The sequence below is a fragment of the Ursus arctos genome, unplaced genomic scaffold, assembly GCF_023065955.2.
Source record: "Ursus arctos isolate Adak ecotype North America unplaced genomic scaffold, UrsArc2.0 scaffold_3, whole genome shotgun sequence".
In the NCBI taxonomy this organism is placed as follows: domain Eukaryota; kingdom Metazoa; phylum Chordata; class Mammalia; order Carnivora; family Ursidae; genus Ursus; species Ursus arctos.
In genome coordinates, this window is record NW_026622985.1 from 94819312 (window position 1) to 94840925 (window position 21614).

At 43.3% G+C, this 21614-nt stretch overlaps 1 protein-coding gene across 1 annotated transcript in view; it reads left to right on the forward strand.

Annotated features, from left to right (window-relative positions):
- CNTNAP2 (contactin associated protein 2) overlaps nucleotides 1–21614 on the forward strand; it is a 1356273-nt gene that overhangs the window by 1162259 nt on the left and 172400 nt on the right. Inside the window, exon 19 of the mRNA XM_026479097.4 lies at nucleotides 1837–2073. Within this exon, the coding sequence (XP_026334882.2) occupies nucleotides 1837–2073 (237 nt within the window). The remainder of the gene's footprint in view (nucleotides 1–1836; nucleotides 2074–21614) is intronic.

The following is a 21614-nucleotide window of genomic DNA, read 5'->3' on the forward strand; positions in this document are numbered from 1 at the left end:
TTTGCTAAAGCTAAAATGATAGACGCCAAATTGAAATTTTAACACACAAAGAGTGACTAATGGATTGAAATTCTTCCAAATCATAGCAAAGGCCCAAATTCTCTTCAGCACAGAGGTGTGTGAAGCTGAGCTGACGAGCAGATTGCGGAATGGGAAATCCTTCAAAGTGGTGGTTTTTAATAGCAGCTTCTGCCAGCTACTATCCCATAGCTTTGATCCAAAAGGGCGTTGGACTTCCTTCAGTTAATCCTCTATTCAATTATTTTATTTGATAATAAATACTAATCCCTGGAGAATCATCATTCAAACCTATGTACTACTCCACGAGAGACTGCAAGGCTGGGGTTTATAAAGATAACAGAGCGAGTCCCTTGCCATTTCACGGCTGAGGACTTACACACACAAGCAAATGCATCCCCCTCGACTAAAGCCCTTGATCTGCCAGCCCCGTCTGATGAGTCTGCTCGATTGTGTGCTTTTCCTCAACGGCCCCAAATAAGTGATCGGAATCCAACCCCAGTGGTTGACAATCCTATTGACCGCTCCATCTTTAAAGACATCCAAACCTCTATCTCGGAAACATGGACATCGATGGGGGCTGACCCTGAAGTCCTTTTGTATTAAATGGTCAACACAGGACAGAGTTTAACACCATACACTCGAAAATAAGAACTAACACAACTTTGCCACTTTGGAGCCACGACCCCTTGAGCTAACCTCGGAGCTTCCCTAAGCCTCAGCCTCCTCATCTGTACAATGGGGGTAATTACGATGATGCCTGCCTCGCCAGGCTGTTGTGAGAATCAGGTGAGTAACACTGAAGTAAGGTGCTTAGTGGGGTACCTACTACAAAGCCCTCAATAAAAAACGAACTTTTATTAACAGTATTTTTTTCTAAATCCCCAGCAGATATTTCTTTTAATAATTTTAATGACTACACATTTAATTTCCAGAAAAGTTTGTTACTCTAACATGCAAACATGTATATAAACTTGAGTTCCTCGCTCTGTACCAGCTGCTTAAAAAATCGTAACCAAGGTTATTACAGACATAATTAAATTCACTTGTGATATAATGCTCCAATGAATCTTTCTGTGAAATTTGTTAGGAATATTTTAATATTTTCATGCTTGTGAACCTCTGTCTAACTCTGTAACTTAGAAAAACCACAGAGAACTTGCTCGTTGTGCTACATGTCTTGTGATGGCATTTAGACAAAAAGCAACAAAATCTACCTGACCTGGTAATCCATGTGGTGTGGCTGACTTCTGTGTAAAATTATCGATTCGAACTTCTGCCCACCCCGGACAAGGTGACCGGGAACCCTTCATGTGAACTTCAAAGCAAAGTATTGCCTAAGACAAGAACCGGGACGTACAGTCACATTTTAAATGGGTTTATGCCTTCCAACTAATTGACTTAGTAACTATGTATATTTATTCATGTTTCTCTGCCTTTTTATATTTCTTTCAATAGATAATGCTGTGAAAGTGAATGCCATGGGATTAAAGAAGAAAAAAAAAAAAAACCCCAACCTAGAGATTTCTATAAACTTCTTTAGGAAACCAGATTAGACTTCCAAAACAGCAGATATAATTTTTGTGGCTCTCCAAACATTTTATTTCGTTAGCAAATGTATGGCTTCTCCAAAGACAGCCTCTTTTAATTAGACGTGATGGCCAAAGGGGGAAAGCTTCGAGCTTTTCTGTTAAGCAGGGCCAGCTCGAAAGCGAGAGTGCCGGCTGCACCCTGAGGCCTCCTCGCCTGCCACCACGGGTCCAGGCGTGATGAACAGAGTCGCCTCCGTCTGAGCCCCGTGCCTTCTGTCGTTCGCAGGTGGTGCCGGGGGCCAGCAGGGCTTCTTGGGCTGCATCCGCTCCCTGAGGATGAACGGGGTGACGCTGGACCTGGAGGAGAGAGCGAAGGTCACGTCTGGGTTCAAATCCGGGTGCTCGGGCCACTGCACCAGCTACGGGGCCAACTGTGAGAACGGAGGCAGGTGTCTAGAGAAGTACCATGGCTACTCCTGTGACTGCTCGCACACGGCCTACGATGGCACATTCTGCAACAAGGGTAAGGTGGCGCCCGTTTCCGTGGCGTTCTCGCACTTCTCTTTAAGCCCAGATCATCTATGCTATGACTTTTCGGCTGTCCCCAGTGTGCACTGTTCTGAGAGTAAGGTGTTCAGAATTCTTCTCCCACCTTAGGTGGGAAGTCTCCTGAATCATCCCCTGATCTCTGTCATTCACTAAGGTGAGAGAACCTCTGGGGGGGTGTGTGTGCAGTTTCACCCAAATCCCAGCGGCCTATGCACTGACTAGCACATCCCGCAGCAAGTAGCCACATCACACCTTGATAGTGAGTGACAAAGTCAGTGGCCTCTGAAAGGGGACTCAGGCCTGACCCTCCCGCTCAGGGAGGTCAGGAGGGGTCGGCGTGCTCCCAGACTGATGGGTTGTTCCAGTGAATCGGTCAGGGCAGCCAGCAGTCCAGACAGGTACCCCACCCCTGGCTGCTGCCGAGACTGGGTTCGCGCTGGACTCACTGGGAAACCTGTCTGGCCAGTTCTTGTCGCCATCATTATTGTCCTTACACGGGATGCCTCTAGGTGTGGTTCTCAGCCTTAGCCAAACGGCAGGCATAGCGCGTGAGATGCCACATCTCATCAGCCGGCTTAGAGCACCTGTTATTAGTGCATTATTTCAGGCTCGGATGAGTCCTTGAATCCCTAATAAATTCTGCAGAGCCAATCAGCAGACTACGGGAGCCCAATGCATATGCATGTTGTCATTCAAGATACACCCTGTGGGGGCGCCTGGGTGGCACAGCGGTTAAGCGTCTGCCTTTGGCTCAGGGCGTGATCCCGGCGTTATGGGATCGAGCCCCACATCAGGCTCCTCTGCTGTGAGCCTGCTTCTTCCTCTCCCACTCCCCCTGCTTGTGTTCCCTCTCTCGCTGGCTGTCTCTATCTCTGTCAAATAAATAAATAAATAAAATCTTTAAAAAAAAAAAAAAAAAAGATACACCCTGTGATCCCCCACGTGACTGGAAGGAATGCACTCAACTGGTCTGTGACTTCATTTCCCATAAGTAAACAAGAGGGATGGAACACGGCAGAGCGGGACTTTTCCTAAGCTACCACTGAAATGCATGTAAATCACTCTTCTCTCTCTAAATGAATGTATAGTATTTGGGTGAAGTTTCTTGTAAATGGTTGGTATATCTCTTAATAAGAAGCTTTACATAAGTAGCCTGTTCATACTCTCATGAATACGTGGAGGGTGGTGTATGCTGGCATTTTTCACACAAGATGCCACGCAGGAGGAGGAATTGTTCCGTGACGTTCTCTGTACATCCAGGCTACTGTCTGGCTGGGCTGCAATGTGAGCATACAAATGAGGTCAGGCAGGGTTTGAAGAATGAGCGCGAGACAACAACAGAGGTGGAAAGGGACACCATTGCTGAATAATACCGTACCACATTAACAGTGCTATTACAGGGCATTTTTCTGCTCGCAACAAAATGGTTCCAGGATTTTCCTGTGGCACACAATGGGGTGGGTTTGCAGAACACATTAATTTTGCACTTGTAGAAATGACAGTCTCGCAATTACCATTCATTGTGCGCGAAGCTAATTTAACACAGTCATTCCATTGCCAAAGAGATGTCTGAATGCAATCAAGTCAGTCCTAATGCCTGAGAGATTCCACTACAGAAGGTCCAATCTAAAGAAAATCATGATCCCTTATTTTTGGAGAGTTGGGTTAAACATAGTGGCTCATACAAAGCTTCTGGGGGTTAACAGGCAATATTCACAAATAGAAAGGCAGGGGTTAGAGATAGGGATAGGGATAGAGATAGATGTTGCTATCTCTCGCAACTCTAGAAGGGTTAGCTAACCCTTCAGCTTAGCTAATGTTAGAGATAAAGTTAAATGAAGCTTGTGTGTTTTCCTTGACACTATTTCAAAAAGTTTACACAAAAGTCAAATATTCTCTAAATATCTGTTTGCTGGGATTTTACATTTGACTCAGTCCATGGCTTTAACAAAAATAAAATTAAAAACTGCAAAACATGTTGGGGAAGTATTTGCGGACATCCTTCTGAGTCCACACAAGCATCCTTTGGACTAGGGGAGAATGATGTTGGTTCTGGTTGAAAGGAATCCCGAAGCTATCCAGGAAAGCTTCGTCTGCAGGCTCTTTCCTGGACCAGGGATCTGCCCTGTGAGACCTCCAGCCAGGTGCCCCCTCTGTTCTGGTTCTCACTCCCAGGAAGAGACCCTTCTAGGGTCTCCTGTGACCTCACCCTCATTGTGGGGCTGCAGCCAAAAAACCCAGCCTCTAGAAAGAGCGGCCGCAGTCATCTGCCAAAGAACGAGTTCGTGGAAATCCTTTGCGGGCCATCCTTTGATAGTACAGGTCTGGGCTGTGCATGTGGAAAGTGTTCACGACATTTTGCTAAGTGAATGAAGCAGGTCCCACTATACCAGGGACACCCTGATCACATGTTTACACAAAATCAGACACACACACACACACACACAGGCGCGAGGAAAGCAAACTATGAGAAAACACACCAAAATATTGACTGCCATTATTTTTAGGGGAGGTAAAAACACCAGTATTTACTTTCATTTCTCTTTTGCTGTATTTTCTACTCTTTATACAACAATGTATTACCTCTGACTTCCTCATTTGTTCCTCTTTTGGGGAAAAACAGCACTAAGAGGCAGAGTTCTTACCCCTGGCATTCAATGATCAACTGTCTCTGCTTAGAAAATCTCTAGTTATGAGCCAGAGATCCTGTGCCACCTGACCGTATTCTCTGAAATGGAGCAGCGTCTCAGGTGAAAATTGCATAAAATTAAATTAGCCTTGAAAAATCCATCTCTCTGCATTTAACAGAGCTCAATTTTTCATCCTTCATGCAGGCACTGGAGGAGGGATTGCCTTGTTGGGGCCAAGTTGTATGAAAATAAAAACCTTGAGACATTTGTGTCACACTCAGCCACGTGCGAGGCGCACAGTAGGACAGGCAAGAACCCAATATAGCCCAAGAGGGCAAATCAGCCAAGGGTCTCCCCTGGTATTATGTCAATCAGGGGGAAGGTGGCAAATGGCACACACAATCTAAATTCTCTGTTTCGCTCTCTCTCTCTTTCCTATCCTCCCTCATTTCTTTCCCTTTCCCCTGTCTCTCTGTCCCCACCACCTCCACCTCCATCTGTCTGTCTCCCTGACTCTCTCTCAGTCTCCGACCCCAACGCCGCAGGAACACACGCTGTCTCAACATCTATCTCTATCCCTATCCTTCCACACTCCCTACCTACTTTCCCTATTTCTCTCTCTCGAGTGGATATATGGTTGCGTTTGTAAATCAAATTACTATGTGCTGCCACTTCATTAAGCTCGGGAGGACAGGGTTGGACTCAAGCAGGTCCCACCTGATGACTCTCTTTTGCTTCGTAGAGGATGCACTTTTACTCACGATCCCCTGCCAGCAAACCTATATACACGAGAAACATCTTTCTGCCTTCTTCTAGCCTCTCGTCAAGGAGGCTCCCAGAGCCTTTTTTCAAAGGAATCTATGAAGATTTGAAGACCAGCTCAGGCATCAGGTCTCCCAGGGCTCCCTGCATATTAATAGACACGCTGGCTGGGGGAGTTCATGTTTTGCAAGGAACACAAGGGCAGCCCGGAAAACTCTGACCAGACCCTAGAGCCAGTCACATCATCAGTCTGGAGAAGCACTTGGTGGCCCATCTTCTCACAGAGTCCACCACCCAGTGGCCATTAACTCAGCTGACACAGCTCCATTCCACTGCAGAATTCCCTGGCAGCCCATTGGCTGAAGCTGCAGAATTCTCTAGAAACAGAGCAACACTGTGGCCTATGTGGAAGGCTCAGCTGTGGGTCTGGCGTGTCATGCCCAGGATTAGTGGGGACCTACACTGGGACCAAATGGTTACTTGCCTGGCCTTACCAAAGATAGTTTTCTTCACTCATTAGGCCCATTTCTTCTTAGCCAGTCAAACCCCAAAACACTGGAAAATGTTATGACCATGAACTTCATTTTTATTTCTAACCAGAAATTAGCAACATAATTAGAAGAAAACTCTTTCTGTACCTTCTCCATGTTTTTAAGCAAGAGGCAAAATCACAGATGTAGGGTGGCTACAACAATTTCTATGTTTAATTTTTGTAATTAAGTGCCATAGTGATTAAATAGTGTCTACCTCCCCCCAAGTTCATGTCCACCCAGGACTTTAGAACGTGTCCTTGTTTGGAAACACAGTCTTTGCAGATGTAATTAAGGTGAGTTCATACTGGATTGGGGTGGTCCTTAATCCAATGAGAGTATCCTTACAAGGAGAGGCTAGGACACAGAAGGACACACAGTCCTACCGGGAGAAGGCCACATGAATACAGAGCAGAGACGGAAGTGGTGCAGCCACAAGCCAAGGGACACCTGGGCCACCGGAAGCTGGAAGGAGCCAGGAGCACCCCCCACCAAGCCCTCAGAAGAAGTATAGCCCCAATAACACCTTAATTTTCAACTTCCACCCCAAAACTGTAAGAGAATAAATTTCTCTTCTTTGAAGCCACCCAATTTATGGTACTTTGCAGGAGTGGCCACTGAAAACTAATGCAATTGCAAGGAAACATCTTCAGTGCTTCTTAATTCCTGCATGTTAACAGTGAAGACAGCTGACATTCACCGAGAACTTAGCCTGTGTCGGACAGTGTGCTGAGCTCTGTGATTGTGTTATTGTCACCTAATATCATGACAACCCTATGAGGTGGGTACTATTATTATCATCCCCATTTTACAGAGAAGGAAATTGAGACATAGAATGGGTGCGGCAACTTGGCCAGTATGCACACACCAGCGGAGCCGAGGACCGGGATTTGTGTGCAGGCAGTTTGACTGAAAGCTCACGTTCTTCCCCACCGTGTAGAACTGTTTCTCGCCAAGGCTGGGTCCTTCATGTGGGCGGACATAAAATTGGAAACAGAACCCCTGGTCTTAAAGCTTGTTAGTTACTGCAATCCGGTAAAAAAGCAGAATTTTATTGGATGCAGAACAAATCACAGCATTTATTTTTAGGATACAGGATCCGAACAAAGACTCTCCCTCTCTTTTTTTTGGAGGGATGGGAACATCGAGGTGTAAGCTGTATTTATTTATTAATTCATTTCTTTAACAAACATTCAGGGAATACCTAATGTGCCTGAAAGCCTTGAATGTGTAGTTGAGCCTGACTGCTGAAATTTTCAAAACATTCCAATGGTTTATTGCTACAAGATCGGGAGACCTACAGTATATGAAAGGAGTAGATGTGAATTAGCTGTCACCGAGGCTGCTGCAAACACTTCTTCATTATGATCCCTTCACTGCACCAAGTTTAGCAAGAACTTATCATCAAGAGGCACAAAAATATCCCCTAATCCACTTGTCTGCACTTTTTTTCCTGTAAAAATGCTCGTGTTCATCTGCCAACCCAGAATTGCAGTTGAAAAAATACATATCTTTAAATAGTCCAAAGCCGTTTTCTGAGTTTAGGGAGTTCTGTTTCCTTATCAAACATTCGTTTGTTGCCCAGATAAAGGCCAAAATTAAAGGGAACAAGGTCCCAGGACTGCAGAGCGACTGAGCGGTGGACAGATGGCACCAGCATCATTGAAGTCGCTGGAGCACGCACTGCCTCGCTCTGGTCTAGGGAGGTCTCCTACTCGCCTACGAGTCTCCTGACACTGACTCACATTTGACGATCTGTATTATTAATGCGGTAGAAGAACCTGGTCATGGCCAACTCAATCCCTACACAGAAAATGGATAATGGACTTGAAAGTGGGTTTGAATCCAGCTTCCTCACTGCCGGGTTCTGTAATCTTGAGCAAATTGTTTAACTCCACTTGGCCTCATCTTCGGAACTATATAATACCCACTTCTTTTTTTTTAAGATTTATTTATTTATTAGAGAGAGAGAGCACATGAGTCGAGGTAGGGGCAGAGGGGGAGAGAGAGAGAATCTCAAGCAGACTCCCCACTGAACGTGGAGCCCGCCACAAGGCTCAGTCTCACAACCCTGAGACGGTGACCTGAACGGAAATCAGAAGTCGGACGCTCAACCAGCTGAGCCACCCAGGCACCTCCGTAGCACCCACTTCTTAATCCCACCATGAGAATCACATTGTTTGTTGATGTTTTTGTTTTGATTTTAAATCACGTCGTTCTTTAATCCTTCGCTAGAAGCTTCAAATATCAGATGCCGAACCGGCACCATTTCAATGGCCTCTGAGTACTGGGTTGCCTCTGTGTTACTTCGGGAACAATGGCAATGTCATAAAATGCCAGTTCTCCTTAATTGTGGTCACAGTAATAGTATTCTGAAGGTGCAAATGCAGTGCCCAACGCCTAAACCCTGATGGGTTAAGGAATATGCAGAGACTCTGGAAGGTGGAGTTGGCGGCAACCTCTCTACATCCCCAGGCTCGTGCCTGGTGGTGCAGTTCCTGATGCACGTTACCCATGCCTGTCAAGAGCCAGCATGGGTCACTTCAGCAATGGCTGCATCCCCTCCTAATACAAAGCCCATCCATAACCAGGGGAACGCGAAAAGAGCTGAGGACTCCGTTTTGCTGGAGACCTCACACACAAGTCCAAGGCAGACCTTAGAGGAGAGAGAGTCTCTATCATGCCTCTTCCAGGAGGGTTCCGTGGAGGGTAGGAGGAGGTGGCTTTGCCCAGAGCGCTGTGAAGATGGCACAAATCCTGCATCTCCCTGACTCCAGGCATGGCTCAGCAAGGAGAGGAAATCCATGGCTCGACTTTGTAGAGCAGATTGGAAGACTGGGGGAGGAGAGGGGAATTAATTAATAAAAAATATTATAAACAAGTGGGGGAAGAAAAAGAAGAAAGATCTTGGAATTATGCACCCTGGAATTTCATCCCTGCGTGGAACGGGTAAACTGTTGGCGACAATGCCCATTTTTTCTCAGGCCTACCCACCTGGTCTTACGCCCAGCCTGCAGGAGAGTTTCGAACCAACACAGAGAGATGACTTTCACAGGCTTCTTTCCCATTTCCAGTTTGAACAGGAGGCTTTGTAGGTTTGGATGAAGGCCCAAAGGTACAAGAATAGAATTCTTTTTCCTTTTCCTCTTAATGTGTTATTCAAGAAAGGAAAGTATCCCTTCTCTATATTTATGTTTCTTAAAACTTCAAACCTTAAGATGCAACTTAAAAATTCATAGAAACATAGAAAATAATCTTCTTAAATATTTTAGGGGGAAAAAAAGAAAGAAAAAGTTAGAAAATACTTATGGGCAAAAGCTCAAAATACTTAGGGATCAAAGAAAATGCTTTGGACTTGATTCCAAAAGGCCAAAACTACAGAGATAGCTGACGCATCACTATAGAATTTCATGGTGGTAAAATAACATTCCCCTTGGCCTGAGGATCTTTATGGGGTCCCAGGTATAAAGAAAAACCTGGTCAATTAACTTCCCCAGAAGAAAGGATTTAAAAATTCAGTGGGTAAGGGGCGCCTGGGTGGCACAGCGGTTAAGCATCTGCCTTCGGCTCAGGGCGTGATCCCGGCGTTCTGGGATCGAGCCCCACATCAGGCTCTTCCACTATGAGTCTGCTTCTTCCTCTCCCGCTCCCCCTGCTTGTGTTCCCTCTCTCGCTGTCTCTATCTCTGTCGAATAAATAAATAAAATCTTTTTAATAAATAAATAAATAAAAATAAAAATTCAGTGGGTAAAGCAAACCCTTTCTAAAACACGAAACACTATAGAGAACATAGTTTTGGGGTGGTTTTTTTTCTTTTAATTCCAGTATAGTTAACCTACAGTGTTACATTAGTTTCAGGTGTACAATATAGTGATTCAATTCTATATATTACTCAGTGCTCATGAAGATATGTGTACTCTTAATCCCTATCATCTGTTTACTCATCTCCCACCCCCGCTCCCAGCAACCTGTTGTTCTCTACAGTTAAGAGTCTGTTTTTTCGTTTGTCTCTTTTTTTTCCCTTTGTTTTGTTTCTTAAATTCCACATATGAGTGAAGACATGTGGTATTTGTCTTTCTCTAAGAGTTACTTCACTTAGCATTATACTCTCTAGCTCCATCCATGTCATTGCAAATGGCAAGATTTCATTTTTTTATAGATGAATAATAGTCCATGACATACACACACACACACGCAAGAACACACACGTATATACCACACCTTCTTTGTGCACTCATCTATCGGTGGACGCTTGGGCTGCTCCATCATTTAGCTATTGTAAATAATGCTGCAATAAACTCAGGGGTGTATATGTCCTTTCGAATTAGTATTTTCATATTCTTTGGGCAAATACCCAGTAGAGCAATTACTGGATCCTAAGGTAGTTCCATTTTCAGTTTTTTGAGAATCCTCCATGCTGTTTTCCCAGTGGCTGCACCAGTTTGCATTCCCACCAGCAGTGCTCGAGGCTTCCTTTTTCTCTACATCCTCACCAACACTTGTTGTTTCTTGAGTTGTTGATTTTAGCCATTCTGACAGGTTCAAGGTTTTGAACTGTGGTTTTGATTTGCAGTTTCCTGATGATCTTACACCATGCACAAAAATAAATTTGAAATGGATTAAGGACCTAAAAGTGCGTCCTAAAACCATAAAAATCCTAGAGGAGAGCATAGGCAGTCATTTCTCTAACATCGGCCTTAACAACATTTTTGTAGATCTGTCTCCCGAGGCAAGGGAAACAAAAGCAAAAATAAACTGTTGAGACTACATCAAAATAAAAAGCCCCTGCATGGTAAAGGGAACAGTCAACAAAGTTAACCCATGGGATGGGAGTAGATATTTGCAAATGACACGTCGATAAAGGGTTAGTATCTGAAATACATAAAAAACATATACAACTCAATGCCAAAAAACCAAATATTCTAATTTAAAAATGGGCAGAAGACACGAACAGACATTTCGCCAGAGAAGACTTACAGATGGCCACAGACACAGAAGAACACAGTTTTTGGACTTCGCTTTAGGTACAGGATGAATAACATTTTTTTCAAATTTGTGCCATTTTCTAAAATGACCAGGTTTGGGACCTTTGTGGATACAACCGATTTTTCTGTGTGTTGCAGAACGCTTTAATTCCCCATTCTTCAGCAATAATCAGAATTCTGTGAAGAATAATGTGAAGTTTACAAAACTACCACTTCCTACTATTTAGCTCCACGCTTTCAGCTGAAACTCTATACGTTTCTTTCATGAATCTAAAAGGAACCGGTCTAATGATTTATTCACAGGGTTTTGCTTTTAAATCACTTACGTTTTTGGCTCTCCTACAAGCGGGTCCATTCACAAACATCATATTTTCCGAGACCTGACTACAATACACAGAGAAAGCAAGACAGAAAGTGCTCGGGGAAACCTATATATGGAACCAACCCACTGCGAAAGTTCTAATGGTAAAGCCACTTTTCAGGTCCCATCAGCATGGCTGATCATAGTGGATGATGCCTAATTTGGGGGGCAGAAGTTTGATTAGGGGAGAAGACTCTTCAAAAAACATTTGTCATGAATGAATCCCAAGTCTGAGAATTCAGAAGCCCTGTGAGCCTCAAGCATCACAAAAATAAAAGCCACTTAAGGATGTATTATGAAAACCTAAAGAATTCTAAAACATTTAGAGCAGCATTTTAAAAACATACCGATTAAAAAGTTTGTCTCTGAAATAATATGACTGATATTTATAAGAAATATTTATTTGCTTTTAATATTACAAAATTTGATTGGACAAAATATTTTAGGATTCAGATCATTTTAACTCTTTCAGTTTATGCCCCACCAGCCAATAACATTTTGTGAGGTTTTGCCTTCTTTAGTTTTTAATTCAGTTATTAATCCATTTAATAATATATCTTCAGTGGCTTTTATTTTTTTGTCATGCTTGAGGTTCATTTAATTAGTAAGACTAGGGAACTTTAAAAATGAGCCAAACACCTCACCAACGAAGATATACAGATGGCAAATAAAATATGCAAAAAGGTGCTCCACATCACATGTCCTCAGGGGAATCCACGTTGAAACAACGAGATACCTCTGCACATTTAGTAGAATGGCCCAAATCCAGAATTCTGACACCACCAAATGCTGGTGGGGATGAGGAGCAACAGGAATTCTCATTCATTGCCGGTGGGAGTGCAAAATGGTGCGGTCGCTTTGGAAGACTGTCTGGTGGTTTCTTAGAAAACTAAACATACTTTTACCGTAACATGCCCCAGTCATGTTCCTAGGAATTGAAGGAATTGAAAACTTAATGTTCACACAAAAACCTGCACATGGGTGTTTCTAGCACCTTGATTCATAATTGCCGAAACTCGGAAGCAACCAAGATGTCCTTCAGTAGGTAAATGGACAAATAAATTGGCCCATCCAGACAATGGAATATCATTCAGCATTAAAAAGAAATAACTTATCAAGCCATGAAAAGACACAGAAGAAACTTAACGGCATATTCCAAAGTGGAAAAAAAAAAAAACAGTCTGAAAACGCTACATACTGTATGACTCCAACTACATGACATTTTAAAAAAGAGAAAACTATGGAGACAGTACAAAGATCAGTGGTTACCAGGGACTGGGGGGAAGAAAGAGAAACGATGACTAGCTGGAGCACAGCGGATTTTCAGAGCAGCAAAATACCCTTCATGATACATAATGGTGGACACATGTCATTATATATTTGCCCGAACCCATAAGGTGTATAAGACCAAGAGTGAACTCCAATGTCGACTGTGGACTTTGGGTGATAAGGATGTGTCGGCATCGGTTCACTGATTGTAACAAATGTACCACTCTGGTGGGGGATGTTAATAGCGGGGAAGGCTAGACATGTGTAGGTATGCAGGTGGTATATGGGAATTTCTATACCTTTTCCTCAATGTCGCTGTGAACCTAAAACTGCTCTTTAAAAAAAAAAAAAAGACTTTAAAAAAAGAGAGTAGGAAATTTTTTCCATTTTCCAAAATTGTGTTCTCATCCTCTCAGCTTTTTCCCTCATCCCCACTTCCCAAGAGTTGCATATGTGTCTAATGGTAAGCCCCCTTTCTGTATTTCTACTTTAAATATACCCCTTTAAAGAGACCACTGCAAAGATAGGTCAGCAAGTTGATGTGTAAATAACACTTTATCCCTGCTCTTTTGTGAAGGGGGGGGGCTTCTAAGAATTCTAACTTCGATACTCCCACATTTAATTTTAATATTCTAAAGTTCAGACTTGACTACTGCAAATTTGCTTCCTTTCAACATTGTACAAATGATTTACCATTTTCCACTCCCAGAACCAATTTTACTTCCTGTGTTACTCCCTAAGGAGAAGGTCAAGTGCAGTTTACAGTGGGATCCCCATTAGGGCCCTTTGTGAATCACTCTGTCTGCCACCCTCAGGGCCCCACAGTATTCTTTCAAATCCTTTGCTTCATTCCGCCCTATTCACACAACCAACACTATTCTAAGCTAATTTTGTTTTCTAAAAAAAGGAATCTGTACTTCTTAAAAATTTTTTCCCAAAGAGAGAAAACGAACATTATTTATGACAGTGGAGCAAGAATACCTTGAAATCCAGTTTCAACATTATTGAAAACAAATCGGACAGTCCTACCACTCTCCTGGCATTCAGTTTCTTGTAAGTTGCATTAATTATATAAAGTGGATTATTCACAGGCTTGTGAGGATCGAATGTACCTGTGTATGTAAAAGTACTTTGAAAAGCACTGATATTATGAAAATGCAAATTGTTATTAAGGTGATTAATCACTACATCAGAGGTCCTGGAGTTGAAGGTCTCTTTAGCAGGAGGCCTGGCAGGTGTGGCGGGTTGCCATTCAAAAGCCGCCAGGAAACCCTGCGCAGGACCTTGCTGTCCACATTAGTGGTATCACAGGACTGACGGCAGAGAGCTCTGCCTTGCGCCTGTTTACAGTAGTGCTCGCCTCTGGCTCTGCACGGCTGTGACACGCATTGTCTGGAAGCTCAGAGATGACACAGAGCAGCAGACTTCAGACTCAGAGTCACACCCTTCCACGGCCTGCATTCACCGTCGGGCACTGGAGGCCGGGACCCTGGTTAAATTCCTGTCTGTTTCATAGACTTGTCAGGAATCGTTTGGCCTGGGTCATCATTAAAGCAGCGAGCACACTTGAGATTAAATAAGAATGGATTCTGAAGCCACCTCTTGGGGTTATTATTGAGGTCTTTGGAGAAGAATATTGGTTCCTTGAATCCTTACAGAATTTCAAAAAATAAAAAGTGACTGCAGTATTCTAGAAACCCCATCTAAAATTTTCCCCTTATCTCCAGTGATTAACAGTCTCTCTGCCCCTCTGCCCCCTTATTAAGGATGACAGCTCCAGTCCAGATGATGAATCCAGGTATTTCTCATGTTTAATCAAATGTAACCTAAATATTTGCACAAATTCATTGCCAGCCACTTCCTCGTTTTCAGTATCAGAGATTAGTGAGGTTGTAAGTAAAATGCTTTCTAAAACTTTCCCATTGAGGTAATCTAGTTTAAATCCCTTTTAAATGGGTCTATGTTGGTCTGTTGGCTTTTATAATTCCTTATAATGGAATCTTGTTAATTCAGTTAAAAATATAAGTTAAGCCATGTGAATCAACTTAAAACAGTGGACTGAGTTATAAATTTCAAACACACTGATAGTCCCCCTTTTCCCACTGAATAAGCAAAAACATTATCTTCTTTGACTTTGTACAGTGTTCTACTGAATCATAAGCCACATGTGGTTATTACAGATCTCTATAACATCTTTAAAAATATCGAGGACTATTTCAAAAAGTTTTATTTCTATTGCCATAATGAATTTATCATTATTCAGACTTTCAGCTTTTGCCCTAACATTCAAATGTCATTGGGTTACTTATTTCAACACTTTCTTCAATTACTCACAAATTGTTAAGAGTTCGTGAAGCTCTTTTTGTCACAAAATCAAAGTATCTCATGGTTCGAGAGGCTATTACATTCTATTCAACTGACATTTATTGGACACCTCGTTTTATGTCAGACACTAAACTTAGCATGTTCCCATATCTCACCTTCTTTAATCATCACAGCAATTTTAAGATGTAGGTGTTAGCACTCCTATTTTTAAAAATGAAAAAGCTAAGGCTTCAGAGATCAAGTTTATTATCTATAGTCACTTGGCTGGTAAATGACAAATTGGGATTGGAAGTGGAGAGGCCTGACTCCATATACACCAACAGAGTATCTTCTTTACAACACCCTCACGGGATGGGAGCCAAACTGTGCTTGACAGGACTCAGGCCATGTGATCAGCTCTCTCCACACTTGGACACTTCTGACAACTAGAAAGATCTCCCTCCTCCTGTACCATCATCTCTACTAAATATGGGAAGTATCTCAATGAAGACACACTGGATGTCAGCCTTGGGGTTCAAATCCCTATGCCTTTACAGACTCAGGAACAGGGGCGCCTGGGTGGCTCAGTCGGTTAAGTGTCTGCCTTCGGCTCAGGTCATGATCCGGGAGTACCAGGATCAAGCCCCGCATCGGGATCCCTGCTGAGCGGGGAGTCTGCTTGTCCCTCTCCTCCCTCTGCCGCTCCCCACTGTTCACTCTCGCTCTCTCCCCCCCCCCAAATAAATAAATAAAATCTTAAAAAAAGAACTCCGGTACATCCGTGCCCCTTCAGAATTCCCAACTCCAAGGAGACGAGTAAGAGCACCTAACCCGAAGCCTGACATAGAAGAGGTATTTAACAGCTGATAAACTCCACACCCTCCTCTTTCCTTTACTGAAGCCTTCATGCTATGCTCAGGGGGAAGGATGACTGGCCCACTTTGTAGTTACCGTTCTCCCAACACCCCAGAAAGCCTTAAAATAATCACAACTCTAAATAATACAAAGTTTACAAAATAATACTTTTTATCTTTTCTCACATATTAGCTCCATGACTCAGCTGAAACTCTATACACTTCTTTTCTTCCATGAATCTAAAAAGAACCAGTCTCCTAAATTGGCTTTTAAATGTCTCACATTTTCGGCTCCCCTGCAAGCAGGTCTATTCACCCACGTCCACACTGCCCTTGACTGTTTCAGCGTGTCTACGGGACACACTTCCCTTAGTCATCGTCCTGTAAAAATGGCAAGTTAGTGAGTTCCGTGGAGAGTAGTGAAGACATCCTGCCCAATTTGTCTTTCTCTCTCTATCATAGCAACCTGATAGCTGAGCAAAAGCCTAAGGCCCAAAAGTTCTGAATAATTTTTCCTCCTTTCTTTGTCTCATTTCCTGGAGCTTCCTCTCTGTGGCTGATGGAGAAAACACACACACACACACACACACACAATGCATGCACTCACACACCCACACATATGCATGTACACACACACATACACACATCTGTACGAACACATGCACACAGCACAGAAAAACAGGGCCACCAGAGATGGACTGGACCTATTTCCAACCACAAGCCTCAGATAACAAGGTATTCCTTTGTACTTTTTAGGGCACCACCCACATACCGTATCCATGATTTTGTGTTAATGGTGGAGAATACCTTTCTCTCCAAATATATAAAGTGAGGAATGAAACAAGGGGCATGGAGAGTCTGACCAAAGAAATTCTTCTGCCATGAGAGGCCACCCCAGATTGCTTTGTAACAAAGAAGGTGATTTGCAGGGTAAATACAGGGCATGCCCTGTGAGTGTTCTCATTGATGAAATTCATGCTTGGAATTACTGATCGGTGGCCGCCGAAGGATTGCCATTTGTCCATCCTCGTCTGGAGACAGCACTGTAGGTAACGCGCCTCTGGCCACTGAAATTCCACATTCCGCACAGGACGTGGGAATTACCAAAATAAATCTCTGGGTCCGTTTTTGTAAGGAGATGTGAGTAAACAGGCGTTGCCAGCTACAGCTGTCCCTCACATCGTTGCTCTTGCTGCAGAGAGAAGTCCAGGCCACGGCGCTGAGCTCTTGGCCTTGGTGCAGCCCCAGAGCCTTCGTTCTCACTACACAGCAATGCTCCGATCACTGCATGAGCTTCCCTTTCTCTGGCCAAGAATAGTGTAAAAATTATAGCACACATAAAATATTTATCCTCTAGACAAGAGTAAAAGGATCCGCAGGCCAGGCCACAACTGGCAAGCGTTCCAGAATGCAGCGTGCTTGTCTTTTAGTCCATTCAGGCTGCTGTAACAAAGCACCACAGACAGGTGGCTTATAAACGACGGAACTGTGTTTCTCATAGTTCTGGAGGCTGGCGGTCCCAGACGAGGGAGGCGGCATTGTCGGGTGAGCCTGCTCTCGTGGGCCACAGACTTCTCAGTGTGTCCTCACTTGGCAGAAGGGGCTAGGGAGGTCTTGCCGGTCTCCTTTACGCAGCCTTATAAAAGAGACGTCACTAATCCTATCGATGGGGGCTCCACCCTCATGGCCTAATTTCCACCTTCTAACTATCACTTAGGGTGTCAGGATTCCAACATATGAATTTGGGAGTGGGTACAAACATTCAGACCCTAGTAGTAGGTATTCCCTTCCATAATAACGAATGGTACAAGTAAATATCTGCCCACTGCCCAGTCTGTCTCCTTCGGAGCACTGACCTTTTCGCCACCAGCACACGTGCACATGCAAGTGCTACCAAATTTACTCACTACCATTGCAATGGAGGGAGTTATTTTTAATTAAACTTTTAAAGCATCTGTCAGTTCAGAAGGAAGACACTGTGGAAAAAATAGGAATAACTTAAGGAATGAACGAGAAGACCAGCCACTCTCCATCCAAAAGGATTTTCTTTGAACTTATCCATTTTCTTTCCTGTGGCCTGGTAGTCAGCTAATGAGAGCATCATTTGAATGAGCAGGAGTGGCTCTGGAAGGAGGGTGAGCCCCTGAATGTGGGCTGGGTCGTCGAGGTTGAGTTCTCATGGAACCAGGCGTAATTTAGGAGCGAGGAGGCGTTGGATGCGCTCTTGGAAGGCAGTTACAGTGAATTCTGGGAGGACAGAGTTGAGGAACTTCAGAAGAGTCTGGAAGGGACGTGCTAGGAAGAGGAAGCAGTCAAAAATGGCCCCCCTTCTTTCATGCTCTTGCCTGAGGCCAGCCTTTCTCCTTCTGGCAGTTTCCCTTGCTACTAAGATTCCGAATTCAGGCTAGTACTATAATTTAGTTACATTACCGACTAAATAATCTTTAGTTATTGATCCATGTTAGAATATTGTACTATAGGAAAATGAATTCCAAGTTCCTAAAATCAATTTATATTATTATAATATACTATGTATCATTATGAACATAGTATTAGCATATACAGCATAAACATTTTTCCTGGAAACTACTGGTCTTCATTCCCATCATTTAAAAAGACTACTTAATATTCCATTCAGTAGGTTTACCAAAATTTATTTAACCTAAGTATCTCACAATAGGGAAATGGCGATTTCTATTTCTGCTCTTGAAACGGTTTCCAATTTTTTATTGTAAATAATACTGCAGTAAATGTTTTTGTAAATGGCATTCCGGTATTTTACATTATTTACTTAGGATGGATTGCCACATGTGGAGAGGTGGAATTAGAGGGTATGAAATGTTTATGGCTTTTCATCTGTGGAGCCAATCTGATTTCCCAAACGCAGTGCCAGGGAACGTGCAGGAAAGCCTGGTACTCTGAACACAATCAGCACTGTTTCCTTTTTTCCCTTTCCTCCTTGTTGTGAAAATAATAAGCCAAAAAAATGGTTCTTTATCATTTTAATTTGCACTTCTTTAATTACTGGAGAACAAAGAATTCAGTAGAAAGGTCTGGCAAGATGGCCGTGCCTCTGAGAAAGGCCTGCTTAGGGGCGACCGGGAGGCTGCACACACACTGTTTGACATGGCGGATCACCTTCCAAGATGGAAAGTGTTGTCTGCTGATGTCCCCGAGTGGAGGGACGGGGTTGCCAACGGACAGTAACAGAGGTCATAAGAGACTATATAAAAATGAACCTTTAGAGGTCAATTGGATATTGTCTATTTAATTCAGTAATTAAACTCAAGAAATCCACTCTAGAGAAATACTAGTATTATAGAAACATATATTCACAAGAACAGCATCATGACATTTTTTGTGTGATAAGGAAATGCAGAAGAAAAAACTCTCCATCAATAAAGGAATTACTGTTGAATTGTGGTACATAACCATTAAGAAGAGTGAGATGGATTTTTGATTCACATGAGGAAATATCCCTTGTATCATTAAGCATAAAAAAGCAGAATATGTAGAGTTTGATTGTTTTATATTAAAAACCCAGGCATGTGTGTGTGTGTGTTATAATATATACCACACATGCACATACACACACACACAAATGGGATTGTTTTCACCATGAACAGAATCAGATTGTATACACAGCAAAATATACATATAATTCTTCCAGTCTTTTTCCAAGCTTTTACAGACTGTTAGCGCTAGTTACTTCCAAAGGTGATGTGATATGACTGGGGACATGTAGGACGATTTTGACATTTTACTCTATAAAAGTTCACTTTTTTTTAAAGATTTTATTTATTTATCTGAGAGAGAGAGAGTGCACAAGAGGGGGGAGGGGCAGAGGGAGAGGAAGAAAGAGAAACAGACTCCCCACTGAGCAGGGAGCCCAGCATAGGGCTCCATCCCAGGACCCCGGGATCATGTCTTAATCCCAAATGAAGTAGATCAACCACTAATAATTAGCGGTTCTGATTGCAGATGTGGCCAACTGTGGGAGAGTTCACAGCAGCAGGGTGGGGGTGACCGGGCGAGTGGGGCGGGGCGGGAAGGCTGGAAGGGGGCACACAGAGAGTGGGCTGGGGTTTGTCACCGCGCGACAGCAGCCAGTAGAAGGAAGTACTTTGGATCAGAATGTTGCCTGGCTCCTTGCAGTGGGGATCAAGGAGACCCAGGGAAGACAGCACGCTCACGCTGGGGACCTTCCTGAGCATTCCGCTTGTATTAATGGACTCACTCACACAGGAATCCAGTGAGGGAGGTGGTTTTACCAAACCCATTTTACAGATGGGAAAAGTGATACACAGAGAAAGGAAGTAGCTTGCCTGAGGTTGTCCCTCTCAGTGGCAGAGCAAGGATTTGGACATAGCTTCGCTGTAATGCGCCCCCCCTTAATCCCTGAGCTGTGTGTTATCCTCTCCTCAAGGTAACGAGCTTCTCTTTGAGGCAGAAGACAGAGGCCAGTCACTGGAACTGAGAGGGCAGGCAGTATGCTATGGGACACATCCACGCTTTTCCAGGAAAGTCGAACAGTTTGCACCAGGATCCAGGCTCAGGAGAGGGACATAGGAAGGGGAGCCACTAGAGCTGGGACTCTCTTTCTAGACAGCGCGTCCCTAACTCCTTGACTTACGTTCCTAAAAGAAAAAAAAATGTTAAGCATGAGTCGCAATTTATATAACTTCGTTTACATATTCCTTTTAACTTTTTGTACATGTACTACTGAATTAATGTACGTCATAAAATATGCACAAGGGGAAAAATTATTCTTTTACACAAAAAAACTTACCATAAATTCACTTCAAATAGCATCGACTTGTACCAGCACTAGAAATGTGTATCCCTGACCAGAAATATATTTTTAAAAATAATTTGGATCTAGTTTTTATTATGACATTGATCAGAATTTCTTGATCTAGAACCCAGGTTTTCTAGAGTTCTTCCTTGATTGTTTGAGATTATTTATCCACATACGGATGATTACTTGAAAAAAAAACCCACAATGCAAGACCTTTGGTGTATTGTATAATCCTGAAACTGTATGTTAAAACAAAAACAAAACGGAGGGCCTTTAAAAAGCCTGCAGCAATACAAAAAAAAAAAAGTCACCCAACAAGAAAAATTTTCTCTAGAACAATTCTTTTAAGCCCCAGCAACAAAGCCAAAATGTCAATCCATTCTTTTTAACATTTTTCACAGCAAAACAACAGCCAATGTACAAAAATAAAGCATCGGAGTTCAAACGATCCAAGCTACTGCCAGTGATCGAGCATGTCTCATTCGGGGCAAAGATATATTTTTCTGATCACAGCAGTAACTCACACGTACCAAAAGAAAAATTAAATTACGTTAAAAGAAAGCATTTCAGCAGTCCTGACGGGCTGGAGCCCTCTGACAGCTCCTCGTAGGCCATGAGCCAATTATTGCCCTGTGGCAAAGCCAGCTGCCTCTTGAAACCAAAGCTAATGGAAAGAGGAGGCGCTTAGCAAAGCCGCTTAAACAGCTCACCTGAAAAGCTCATTTAAAACCGGGACGCATGTCAGTCACGTCTCAGGCTCCCTTCCGTCCTGCACAGTAGAGATTAGTTCTTCACGTTCCACATGTGCGGTCATCACTTGAGACTCCCCTGAAGCTCTGGGAAAGCTAAAGGTTATTTTCAGCTGGAGACGCTGGAGGCTGAACGCACGGATCCTTTTCCTGCACAGATCTCAACCCGACTGAAGCTGTAAAAGGAGACTCCTGACTTCCATTTGAGGGCGACAGTGTCGTGCTGGCTGCCCAGCTCAACTGATGGTAGTTGCGTTGGAAAGGGGTCGACCC